Source organism: Furipterus horrens, unplaced genomic scaffold, assembly GCF_987537825.1.
Source record: "Furipterus horrens unplaced genomic scaffold, mFurHor1.1.pri manual_scaffold_10, whole genome shotgun sequence".
Classification (NCBI taxonomy): Eukaryota; Metazoa; Chordata; class Mammalia; order Chiroptera; family Furipteridae; genus Furipterus; species Furipterus horrens.
In genome coordinates, this window is record NW_028327180.1 from 5,561,405 (window position 1) to 5,575,314 (window position 13,910).

The 13,910-nt window shown below is 36.6% G+C and overlaps 1 protein-coding gene across 1 annotated transcript in view; it reads left to right on the forward strand.

Annotated features, from left to right (window-relative positions):
- LARP1B (La ribonucleoprotein 1B) overlaps positions 1 to 13,910 on the forward strand; it is a 73,911-nt gene that overhangs the window by 29,609 nt on the left and 30,392 nt on the right. The window contains exons 10-11 of the mRNA XM_090289045.1: positions 736 to 908; positions 2,587 to 2,952. Of these exons, the coding sequence (XP_090145171.1) occupies positions 736 to 908; positions 2,587 to 2,952 (539 nt within the window). The remainder of the gene's footprint in view (positions 1 to 735; positions 909 to 2,586; positions 2,953 to 13,910) is intronic.

The window sequence follows — 13,910 nt, forward strand, 5'->3', positions numbered from 1 at the left end:
TTTAAAACACTTTGTCCAAAGCAAGTCTACATTGCATCGTATGTAAATATTCTTTGACATTTGGAAAATAAATTTATAAAGGAATCAGTTTGGATTTTACTTATGAGTGTGTAATTACTTTGATTAAAAACAAAGATAGTGTGGAGAAAGGCATTTTTAATTCCAACAGAGTTTTAAAACGTTTTAAATGTTATTGCTAAGGCAGTGTACTTTAATGATATGACATTCTACTCTTCGTTTAGTGTGACCTATGTAGGCACACTGCATTTAGGTAAGCCTTGTTAAGCCAAGGAAATGTGAAAAGTAGGAGTAATGGCTGCCTTAGTATAAATGCTAGCAAAACAATGAAGGGCTGATTTTTGTCTAGAGTAAAATAGACCTTTAGTCTAGCTGGCTTAATAGCATTTAAAATTCCATAATTGTAATCAATAGGTTTCTGAGAATTGACTCCCAAATAGATGTATTGTCATAATTAGCAACTGTCATTGATATTCTTGAGGTCTGAATGAGTGTGGTCTTTGTAAGGGTTGGTGATGTTGCATTTTTTTTTTTTGTTATTTATTGGTTTCACTTGAATACATCTTACAAGGTCTTCAGGTCTGAAAGCCATTGGGAAGATTATAATTGAAATTCATTTATTATGTTTTGTGAAAAAAAATCAAGCCCAAGGAAAAAAATGAAATGTTTTGTAAGTAATAAATTTATTTTAACTATAGAACTAACTTAAAATTTTAGAGTCTGCTCCCAATTCTCCAAGAATTGGAAGTCCACTGAACCCAAAGAAAAATATTGAAACAAGTAATCTTCAAGCAATATCTAGAATTTTGTCTACCAGTTTGCCTGACTTAGACTCAGAACCTTGGATAGAAGTAAAAAAAAGACATCGCCCATCCCCAGTGAAATTGAAGGTAAGTTGTCATAAATCAAATGAAGTGTGATAAATTCTAGAGGCGTGTTTGTTAGGTACATATATAAAATTAGGAAAAGTTTGTAGAAATTGTAAAAATTGGAACCATTGGCTTTCACTAAAAAGCTGTGGGTTAAATAAGTAGCTAAAAATAAGTTACATGGTGTCAACTTTTAAAATTTATCTTTTCTGGATAAGATTTGGTCTTTCTACATATGACAACTTTAAATTTGAATAATTCTGTTTCTTAAAAGCTGATCATCTAAATTTTGCATTTATAACTTTGTTCATTATTTGTAGAGTTCTTAAACAAATAATTATTTGTAAAGGGTGAACATTGGGTTTTATAATGTGTTTTGGGTGATGTCCAATAGGAAAGGGGAAGGGAATTGATTTCTTGGTGCCACAGGAGGGACTGAGATGGGTTTGGTGAGGAAACACCAGGTGAAATCCTTGTGGAACTGCTGTATTTTTGGTGGTTGGATACATGAACTCTCAAAGGTGGTAAAAATTGCTTTCATTAAACCATAAACACAAATGAGTAAAAGTAAAACTGGGGGAATCTGAGTAAGATTGATGGGTTGGTTATATCAATGTGCATCTTGTTTGTGGTATGGTAGTCTAGAAACTGACTAAAGAATACATGAGATCACTATTTTTTTTTTTTTTGTAACTATGCGAATGTACATTTATCTGGAAGTAAAAAGTTTGTTAGAAATAAACAGTGCCACTCAGATTATTCAAATATTGAAAGTAAGCTGAGTAAGGAAAAGGTCACTAAAAGTAACTGGACATAGGTGTGGAAAAGATTTTGAAGCAGGCGCTCTCGTATTCAGGATCATTAAGTACAGGGCTCTTTATTCCTCAGGTCAAAGCATGAAGAGGGGAGGCACGCAGGATTTAAGAGTGGTCTCCTCTGAGGGACTGGGAGATGTTGGTATTTCACCTCCCCGGGGGGCATTTGGCAACTATGGAGATGTGTTTGGTGGTTACAGCTGGGAGAGTGCTGCTGCCTCTTGTAGGTGGAGGCCGGGGAGGCTGCTCAACCTCCCGTAGTGCACAGGACACCCCTGTCCACACACAGTTATCAGTCCCAGTGTGTCAGTAGTGCCAAGTTTGAGGAATCTTGATCGCAGGTAACTATTTCTTTAGCAATGATAGTTAAATGTAGCATACTTAGATGTTTATTTTTCCTTGGGAACATTTTAAAAGCCTAACAAAGCTATTCAAAACAAGATTCTCTAAAGATCCTGATTAATTTTTATATTTGTCATGGCAAACCTGGGTAACTATGGAGGGAGAATAGTGTCCTGGACTCAGTGATAAAATTTTGTACCACATTTCATTTATTCCAAGAGCTACATTTTTCCTCCGTATTCAAAATCTCCCCATTCAAACATTTCCTTTAGAAATAATGGGTCATCTTAAAATTGGTAGCATAAGGACCATTCTAACTAATGGAGTATTTAATATAATTCTTTGCTCAACTTTTTTTCTTTAGTGCTTCTCAGTTCACATTTATTGGTTCAGAATAACACGGTCTGATTTTCTTTTACAGTTTGGCTGCTAAACTAGTCACTGAGCACATGAGCTTGGTATTACTTGTAACATTGTTATATGACATTTATCTTAGAAGTGATAGAAAAGTTTTTACATAAAATACCAATTTCTTGCTTTAGGAATCAGCATCTCTGCCTGAAGGGACATCAAATCAACTGCATCGTCCAGATGAACAAGAACAAGAAGAACTTGATTTTTTATTTGATGAAGAGATGGAAGAAACAGAAAGACGAAAAAACACATTTACTGATTGGTCTGATAATGATTCAGATTACGAAATCAATGACCAGGATTTAAACAAGATTTTGATTGTAACTCAGACACCACCTCATTTGAGAAAACATCCTGGAGGAGATCGAACAGGCAACCACATGTCTCAGGCAAAAATTACATCTGAACTTGCTAAAGTTATCAATGATGGCTTAAATTATTATGAACAGGATCTCTGGATGGAAGAAAATGAAAACACACACACAGCCATAAAGGTAATTGTTTCTGGAAAGCATCTTCCTGCTGATGCTATGATTTGATTGTATGTTGCTGCTTATATTTTTTTAAACTGCTTTTTGTTTTATGGGGCTTTTTTTTTTTTTTTTTTTTTTTTTAATGAAAGTAACCACTAGGCATAAATTTAAAGTGATGATTCTGGCCTGTTAATTTCCCAGAAACCTATCAGAAGCAAATGTAGTTCCTCTGTGAAGACATTCACCTTTATTCTAGACCTCAAAGAACTTACTCAAATTACTTTTACAAGGAATGTGAACAGCTTACAAGACAGTTTACAGGAAACTATCCAGAAATTAAGCACAGAGTGGCAGAGATAGAATATATGAATGAGTGTATGGAGTGATATAGATAGTCTGGCTTATTTCAAATATTTGACAGTGGATTTTATTTAAAGTTTTTATTGAAAAAGTAAAAAGCAAAAAATGAGAAATATTGAGTGATAAACAAGGACTAAGATAGACAATCGGAATTTTAGAAGGAAATGAGAAAGAATGGGGCAGAGTCAGTATTTTAAGGGGTAATAGCTAGGATCTTTTCTGAACTGAGGAGAGGTATCAGTGTAGAACAGCCAGGTAAAAAAAAAAAAAAAAAAAAAAGGGAGATGACTTTGAGAGAAGAGTGACTGGGCAGCTACATGCTGACTTCCCACCAGCAGCAGTTGAATGCAACAGTGGATAGTGTTAATATACCAAGGAAAAATAACTATCAACCTGTATTGTATGCCTTGAAAAGATAGCTTTCAAGTAAGAGGTTGAAATGTGAGAAATTGCAACCAGCAGAAATTCCAAAGCTAGTATAAAAGTGACTCCAGATACTGAAGGTACAGAAGGGACAGCAAAGCAAAGCCAGTGTTAAATATAAGAACAAATATAAATAAATACTAACCGTATTGAACAATAACTAAATCTTAGAGATCTAATTATAACATTAACAGTTATAAATGAGAACAATAAATGAGTAGTATTTAAAGGTAATTTTTAGCCTGGAAAGAAGATTGATTGTTTTTAAAGTTTTTATGTTGCCATTTGAAGGATACTCATATAAAAATTAGAGGGAATAACTTTGAAACTAGGAGAAAGAGAAAATGGAGTAAGTCAAGAAAAAAAGGGAAAGAGGGCCTTCAGCACAAAAATACTGTCGCAGATTTAAACTCAAATATTTAAGTAAAAGAAAATGAATAAATACTGTCAATGTGTATTAAATACAGCCAAGTTATGTTTTTTACAGATGCCCCATTAAAGAAAAATGAAGCAAAAAGGTTGAAAGGAAATGATTGGGAAAATATGTACCATAAAGTAGTAATCAACTGAAATTAATCTACAGGTTCAGTGTAACCTGTCAATATTCTAACTTAACATCTTCGCAGAAATTGATACGGTGATCTGAAATTCATTTGGAAATTCAAGAAAGGACCTAGAAATTCAAGAAAGGAAATTCAAGAAAAAGAATAAAGTTGAAGGATTTTTACACAGTCCTTAATTATACTAGTACTAGTAGAAGGATAGACATACAGATCAATGGAAGAGAATCAAGAGTCTAGAAATAAACCTGTGTGTTTGTGGTCAGCTGGCTTTTGGCAAAAGTGCTTAAACCATTCAATAGGGAAAAAGTAGTTTTGGGACAGGTACATACCCACATGCAAAAGAAGAAGTTAGATGCCACCTTAATTTACCATGTACAAAAATTAACTCAAAATAAATTAACACCTCTGCATAGCCCATGGACATTGACGACAGTGTAGTGAAGGCTGGGGATGGGTTGGGGCTGGGTAGAGGTGAGGGAAATGGGAGACATCTGAGTTAGTCTCAACAATAAAATTAAGTAACACCTACATATGAAAGTAAAAACTATAGAACTCTTTGCAAAACATTTGACAGTGGTTTCTTATATGGCAACAAAATAAAAAATATGTAAGTTGAATATAATCAAAACTTTAAAATTTTGTATACCACAAATACAGTAAAAGGATAATAAAAACACAATACCAGCTTGGTTGGTGTGGTTCAATGGATTGAGTGTTGGCCTGTGAACCAAAAGGTCACTGGTTTGATTCCCATCAGGGCACAAGCCTGGGTTGCGGGTCAGGTCCCTAGTTGGGGGCATGCGAGAGGCATTAGGTTGATGTTTCTCTCCCTGTATTTCTCCCTCCTGTATCCTCTCTTAAATAAATAAAATCTTTTAAAAAATTATTTAAGAAAAACACAATACCATTTACATTACCACCCCCCAAAATGAAATACTGAGGTATAAATCTAAGAAAAGATACACAAGTTTCATGTGAGGAATATTCTAACTCTGATGAAAGAAATCAAAGAAGAACTAAGTAAATTGAGAACTATTTCATTTAGGAATGCTCAGTATTGTCAGTTTTCCCCAACTGAATCTATAGATTCAGTGCAATCCCAATCAAGATAGCAGTAATTAATTTTGTGAATATCTACCAACTGATTCTAAAATTTATATGGGGAGGCACAAGACCCAGAATAACCAATTCAGTATTGAAGGTGAACAGTTAGAAGACCAATACTATCCAACTTCGAGAGTTACTGTAAAACTGTAGTGATCAAGACAGTGTGGTACTGTTGAAAGAATAGACAAATAGGGCAGTGGAACAAAATGGCCCGGAAATAGATTTCCAAAAATATAGTAAACTGATATTTGGCAAAGGAGCAAAGGCAATAGTCTTTTCAGCGAGGTGATGGAACAACTGGACATCAACATAGGAAAAAAATGAATCCAGACCCAGACCTTATATTGTTTTTTACAAAAATTAACTCAAAATGGATCACAAATAAGTGAAAAACACAAAACTAAAATTTCTAGAAGATAACCTTGGAGAAAATCTAGATGATCTTGGGTTGAGTGATGATGTTTTAGTTATGACACCAAAAGCACAATTCATGAAGGAAAACCTTGATAAGTTGGATTTCATTAAACTAAAAACTCTTCTGCGAAGGATATTGTCAAGAATGAGAAGAAAAGCCTTACAATGAATGGAAGAAAGACACAGCTGGTAAGACTATTACGCAAAATATGCAAAGAACTCTTAAAACTATACAATATCAAAACAAAAATGACCCAAAGACCTGAACAGACAGATATACAGATAGCAATTACACATATGAAAAGATACTTCATATCATATGTCATCAGGGAAATGCAAATTAAAACACGATACTACTACACACAGAATAGCCAAAATCTAGAACAATGACAACACTCAAAGCTGTTGAGGACGTCGAACAACAGGAACATTCATTTGTGGGGAGAATGGAAAATGGTAGAGGCACCTTGGAAGACAGTGTGGCAGTTCCTTACCAAACTAAGCATACGCCTTATTATATGATTTAGCAGTTGCCCACCTTGGTACTCAGCCCAAAGGAGCTAAAAAGTCATGTCCACACTAAAACCTGCACAAGGATGTTTTTATATCAGCTTTATTCATAATTGCCCAAACTTGGAAGCAGTCAAGATGTCCTTCAGTAGGTGAATGGGTAAATAAACTGATATATCCAGACAATGGAGTATTAACACCATGCTAAGAAGAAATGAGCTATCAAGCCAGAAAAGACATGGAGGAACTGTAAGTGCATATAACTAAGTGTAAGAATGCAATCTGAAAAGGCTACATACTGTATGATTCCAACTCGTCACCATTCTGGAAATGGAAAATTATGGAAACAGTAAAGAGATTAGTGATTGCCAGGGATTGACGAGAGGGAAACACAAATAGGCAAAACAGGATTTTTAGGACAATGAAACTATTCTGTATGGTATATAATGGTGGATATGTGTCATTTTACATATATCAAAACCCATGGAGTGTACAACACTAAGAGAGGAACCTGTGTAAACTAATGCACTTTTGATATCATCTCTATGTAGGTTCACTGTAAGAAAAGTAATATTTGGTGAAGAATGTTGATAGTGGGCAGGTTGTGTGTGTGAGAGGGTATAGAGTATGTAGCTTTTAACATTTCTCTGTGAAGCTAAAACTGCTTTAAAATTGTCTATTAAAAAAAACAAGTTAGAATAATATATTTACAAATCATTATTTAATAAAGGACTTGCATTTATAATATTTAAAGAACTTATAACACAAGAAGACAACCCAATTAAAATGAAAATTATCCCATGAGATAGCATTTCATACCTCCTTAGGATGAGTATACAGTTGACTTTGGGGACTAGGGGTGTTGACCCTGTGCAGTTGAAAGTCCATGTAAAACTTAACTACAGTCCCTCATTATCTACAAGGGGTTGGTTCTAGGAACCCCTGCAGATACAAGAGCTCATGATGTTCAAGTCCCTTATATAAAATGACGTAGAATGATGCCTACAGCTAAGCCCCTAACATTCATGGATTCTCAAACATACAATGACATATTTGGCACTAGGAAGATGAATTTACTGACACATACTACAACACGAAAAACATTACATTAAGTAAAAGAAACCAGTTGCTAAGTACCATATATTGTATAAATTTTTATGAAATGACCAGGACAGATAGAAATTAGGTTAGTGGGTTGTCTGGGAGGGGACGCTGGGGATGGGCGGCTGGGAGAAAATAGTTATTACTGCTAATGGGTACCAGGTTTCTTTTTGGAGTAATAGAAATGTAATATTGATTGTGATGATTATAAAACTATACTACAAACAAGTTGTGCACTGTGGTGAGTTGTACCATATGTGAAATATATCTTAATAAAGCTGTTTTTAGAAAAGAAGTAAAAGGGAAGATATTCTCTATACATGGATTGGAAGTCAGTACAGCCCAACATGATCTACAGATTCAACGGAGTGTCTATCGAAATCTCAATCATCTTTTGAAGAAATAGGAAAATCAATACTAAAATTAATATATAATCTCATAGGACTCTGATAATAGAAAACAATCTTTACAAAGAAGAATAAAGTTGGAAAGTTTATACTTCTGTTTTCAACACATTGCAGATCAGTAATTAAAAACACTGGTCCTGGTGTAAAAACAGACATAAACAAAGGGAATAGAATGGAGAGCCCAGGAATAAACCCTGAGTTGAGTTTTATTTGGTCAAATGATTTTCCATATGGGTGCCAAGACAATCTTTTCAACAAAGGTGTTGGAGAAACTGGGTATCCACATGTGAAAGAATGAAGTTGGCTCACATGTAAAAAGGTGTGAAGATTTAAATCTAAGAAACTTAAATTATAAAACTGCTACTAGAAAACATAGGGGTAAAGCTTCAAGACATTTGACTTGGCAGTGATTTCTAGGACATGACACCAAACACATGTAATATGACAAAAATGGACAAATTGGAACTCATGAAAATAAAAATGTGTTAATGCACACAATCAACAGACTGAAAAGGCAGCCTATAGAGTAGAAGGAAGTATTTGCATATCATGTGATAAGGGGTTATTATACTTGAGCGTATGGCAAAATCCAACAACTAAGCAAAAATACTGTTTAAAAAACTGGGCAAAGGGCTCAAATAGACATTTCTCCAAAGTTCGTATACAAATGGTCAATAAGCACATGAAAATATGGTCAACATAACTACTGATTAGAGAAATGTTAAGTCAAAGTCACAATGAGATATTACCTGATAACTCATTAGGATGGCTACTTTCAAAATAAAAGGCAAAACCTCAAAAGTATTGGAGAGGATGTAGACAAAGTGGTACTGTTGTTCATTGTTAGGAACATAAAATGGTATAGCTGCTTCGGAAAACAAGCTAGTTCCTCAAAAAACAGGAGATATTTGCAAACCCATGTTCATAGCAGTATTCACAACAGCTAAAAATTGAAAAGAATTCAAATGTTCATCATCAGATGAAAATAACCAAACTGTTGTTTAATTAGTCTTCAAAGAAATCTGTTGTATGCCACATTGATGGTCTTTGAGGGCAAACAAGTCTCAAGATGTACAGTATGATTACGCTTAAATGACTAAAGTAGTCAAATTCACAGAAACAGTAATTGATGATGGGAGGGGGAAATGAGTGTTGTTTAATAGGTGTGAGTTTGACTGAATGAAATATTGTGGATATGTTGCATAAAAAATGCACATTAACATTACAGAACTATACTTAGAGATGGTGAAGATGGTGAATTTTACATTTATGTATTTTTACCAAATTAAAATATAAATTATAGGGATTTGGTCAAGTTGCTGGCGTAGACAGACATAGTTCCCTTCTTAGCACAACCACATCAAAATTGCAACAAAATATAGAACAACCGTTAGAACCGTCAGAAATCGAGTTGAATGGAAGTCTGATAGCTACAGAATTAAAGAAACCACATCCATTGAGATGGAGCTGGAAAGCTGGTGCCATATCTGAGACTCCATCAGCTTGGCTAACTCCTTTTGACGGGCCTTGGAGGTCCCCAGAGACTCCACGCCACCCAAATTAGGGACCCACCCAAGCTGGTGAATGGCTGGTCTTGGCTCATGCTTCACAACTTCCTAAATCCTCTCAAGCAACAGCTGGCCTCAGTGAACTCCAGGTCTGGCACTACCACCAGAGAGCTTAGATTCACAGCTTGGCTTCACCTGGGAAACTCAGAGTCCAGCACAAGTAGCAGCCATCTCAGATTTCTTTATAGCTTAGGCAGGGTGCCTCAGTCAAAACCAGGTGGAGGCTGACCTTGGCCTGCACCCTCCAGGAATCCTCAGGGCCACCACACTCAGTCAACAACTACATGTCAGAGTACCACCACCCTGCCCCTGCACAGCTGATCCTCCATGGAGGGTGGAGGTTGGTGGTCAGTGGCCATATCCAGTCCTTGCAGCTGACTGACCTGGGTGAATCCCTCCCATTGATCTGCTAACAGCAATGAAGACTCAACTAGAAGAGGAGTGTGTACTCATCCCACACAAAGTGCAACTCGAATACCCAGCTTGGGTGATAGGGGTGGCTGTGCCATTGGACCCTACAGGACACCTACTATATTAAGCCATACTACCAAGACACGGAGTCAAAGAAGCTCTATCTAATACATAGAAACAAACACAGGGAGACTGCCATATTGAGGAGACAAAGAAATATGGCCCAAATGAATAGAACAAAACACCAGAAAAAGAGCTAAATGAAATAGATAGCCAACCTATCAGATGCAGAGTTCAAAACACTGGTAATCAGGATGCTCAGAGAAATGATTGAATATGAACACAAAGAAGTGAGGATTATACAAAGTGAAATAAAAGTACAGGGAACCAACAGTGATAGGATGGAAGTCTGGATGCAAATCAATGATTAGGAACAAAAGGAAGAAATATTCACCCAGAACAAAAAGAAACAAGAATTGACAGAAAGTAAGGAGAGGATTAGGAACATCTGGGATAAGTTGAAACATACCAACATCCAAACCATAGGGGTGCCAGAAAGAGAAGAAGAAGAGCAAGAAATTGAAAATTTATTTGAAAAAATGATAAAAAAAAAAAACAAAAAAAAAAAAACAAACTTTCCTAATCTGGAGAAGGACATATACAAGTCCAGGAAGCACAGAGAGTCCCAAACAAGTTGGACCCAGGAGGACCACACCAATACATATCATAATTAAATGCCAGAGGTTAAATATAAAGAGAGAATCTTAAAAGCAGCAAGAGAAAAGAAGAGAGTTACCTACAAAGGGGTGCCTATAAGACTGTCAGCTGATTTCTCAAAAGAAACTTTGCAGACAAGAAGGGACTGGCAAGAAACATTCAAAGTGATGAAAAGCATTGACCTACAACCTAGATTACTCTATCCAGCAAAGCTATCACTTAGAATGGAAGGACAGATAAAGTGCTTCCCAGACAAGGTAAAGCTAAAGGAGTTCATCATTACCAAGCCATTATTACATGAAATGTTAAAGGGACTTATTTAAGAAAAAAAAGTCAAAACTGTGAACATTAAAATGACAACAAACTCAAAACTATCAACAACTGAATATAAGAAATAAAAACAAAAACTAAGCAAACAACCAGAATAGGAACAGAATCATAGGTGTGGGGATCATTTGGCAGGGGGATGCTAATAGTATAGGAAAGGGTGAAGCCAAAGAACTTACATGCATGACCCATGGACATGAACTAAGATGGGGGGTATTGCTGGAGGGAAGGGGGGGTACCAGGTGGAGGGGGCAAAGGGAAAAAATCTGGGACAACTAACAGTATAATCATTAAAATTACTTAAGGAAAATAAAAAGTATAAATGGTAAAATATAACTGAGCTACTTACCAAATAAAGTAACCATAAAAGACCGTTGCACATATATGTTAATGTCAGACTAAAAAATAGATGAAAAGAGAAAAGGCATTACTAGTGTTAGAGCAGCTGTAATGATTAAAAGTGAAGAAGTCAAAAGTATAACTTAAAATTTAATGTACTTAATATCAAATATTCAAATATATGAAGCAAAATTGATAGAAAAAATCCAGTCAATGATTTAATTTAGCATCTAAGTAAAAAAAAGTTTGAATTGTCTTTAGAATTGACTAACAACTAGAGTACATGTTCTTTTTGAGCGTACCTTGACCTAGAGGAGTTCAAAAAGCAGATTTCAAAGCACTGAAAGTACATAAAACACATTAGTAGTGTTAAGATAGTGTTTAGTTAAATTGAAAAAGCAGAATAATAAAACTCCATATGTTTTAAAACAAAGATATATTTTAAACAAGTTACCAAGGGAGAAATCAGTGGAGATCAGAATCTAAGTGGAATGATAACTGAATTTAAGAGGTACACCCAAAGAGATAGGCTAAGATGCAAAAATGTATTAGATAAAAATGCTTAAAATTAATGTCCCCAATATTACCTTTGCTGTATAAAAAATTTTCCCTAAATCTCAAAAGCTTAAAGTAAAAACTTCTCACATCGTTTGACAGTGGCTGTGGGTTAGCTGTTGCAGCAGTACATGCGTGTGTGTGTTTCTCCCTTCTCATGTCGGGGTTTCATGCTGGAAGACCAGCCCCTGTACAGCCCTTGTTCACTCATTCACATGGCAGAGGAGATGACCAAGAGGCTGAACTAACGTGCAGAATTGTATTCAGACGTGCTGCTTAGATGTTCTTCATGTACATTTGATCACATTTCATTTTGCCAAAAGCAAAGCACATGGTTCTGCCTGTGGGCTGGGGATGTAGTATATTTTCAAAAGTCATGAAAGGTAATTATAGTGGGTGGATATTCATAATCCCGTAATCTAATAGATGAACAATAAGAGAATCTTACAGCTTTCAAGGAGCTAGAAGTTAGAAATTTCTCAAGAATTTAAAGGAAATAATAAAGAGCAGAATTTAATTAATTAAATCTAACACAATAGAGGCTTAGTCATACCAACAATTCATTGAAAATACCAAAACTTAGGACAAAAAAAGGAAAATATACATATTATTGCTGCAGTGAAAATAGGATGCGATTACTGATCATAAATTTTAAAAGGCATTTTAGACCAATAATTGGAACATTTAGTTAGGAAGATTTTCTAGACATATACAAAATTTATAATCATTGCATGTGGAAATAATATATTTGGTTAAGTTAAATATTAAAATTCCATTTTTTAAAAACTTTAGCTACTGGAAAACTTAAAACTGTTCCTCATTATGTGTATATTTAGTGGCACTTCCCTAGAGGAACTTAAAAGTGATCATCAAAAATAATATATTAACAGTATAACAGAATTGTTCATTAATTCACAAATCGGAACTAACCAAAATGTCTTTTAGCAGTTGGCTGGTATGCTGTGATACAATAAACAGTGTGATACCGTATGCGAGTGAAAAATGAATGACCGCTGTGCGCACCTTTATCACCAAATCTAGAAAAGCAGTGCAGAGTGCCAGAGGTTAAGTAAGGTTACATACAGAGCATGACGCCATAAAGCTTGAGAACAAGTCAGGTCAGCATGTTTCTCAGAACTGTATACATACATAGAAGGTAATACGAGGAAAAGCCAGGAGTAACGATCACAAGTCAGGTTTGGGGTGGTTTGGGGGGAGGGAGTAGGATGCACAGGGATTCTAGCACGCTGACAGTGCTGTTGCCCATGTGTGTTTAATACGTTCTGTATGGCACATGTCATAACAAGACTGAGACCTGTCTAGCGTGAATGGGGGTGTGTGGGACAAGCAGCAGCAAGCTGAGGCTGACTTACTCATGTCTGGGAGCCGCAGGGTTGATGCCCCTTGGGCTAAAGTGAAGGTAGGTTGAGCCTGTCCTTTTTTTTGTATGCAGTTATTTGTCTTCCTTTCCAGTGGCCTCCTTGGGGTGGGGTGGTGGGGCAGACCTGTACAGCGGTGACGGCTCTGTGAACAGAGGATGTAGACAGGACTTCCATCCCAGAGACGCTGGGCCTCTGCATCTTATCACTCACAGTGCTGGCTGAACTCTGGGCTTGTGAGGCTCAGGAATTGCCTAGTCTCTCTCTCCTGATATCTCCCCAGAAGTAGACATTTTAGTCTGGATCTGCAGAACAAGGGAGAGAGACCATTATAACCTGTTCCTTAGTCATTGCACCCTCTGTCCAAGCTGCTTGTGTGGGAATCCAGATGTGCTCAGGTCCCCCCCAACACACACACACACTCATTCAGGAAAAATACCTTCAACTTGGGTGCTTTTGAATGACATTGGTCAGGCAGCTAATCTCCTCAGGCTCATGGCACCTGCTCTTGTTCAGTACGCCCTTTCCATCCAGTACTTGGACTGTTACATGAAGTGACCGCCTGTGGTTCTTGCGTTTGCTGGCTTTGTATTGTACGGGAGAACGTCTCCGGTCGCTGCACGATTAGACCATCTGCAGGCACGCTGTTGAGGGGCTGTACCGGAGGCGGGCTCTATTCTGTCGGGACCTGGGCAGCGGCTGGGAGTTGGAGGGCTGAGCCCTCAGGCCTTGGGAGACCTGAGGACTGTTACCAACCCTGACTTGGCCCACCATGTCACTCTGCTCTGCTGCATCCCC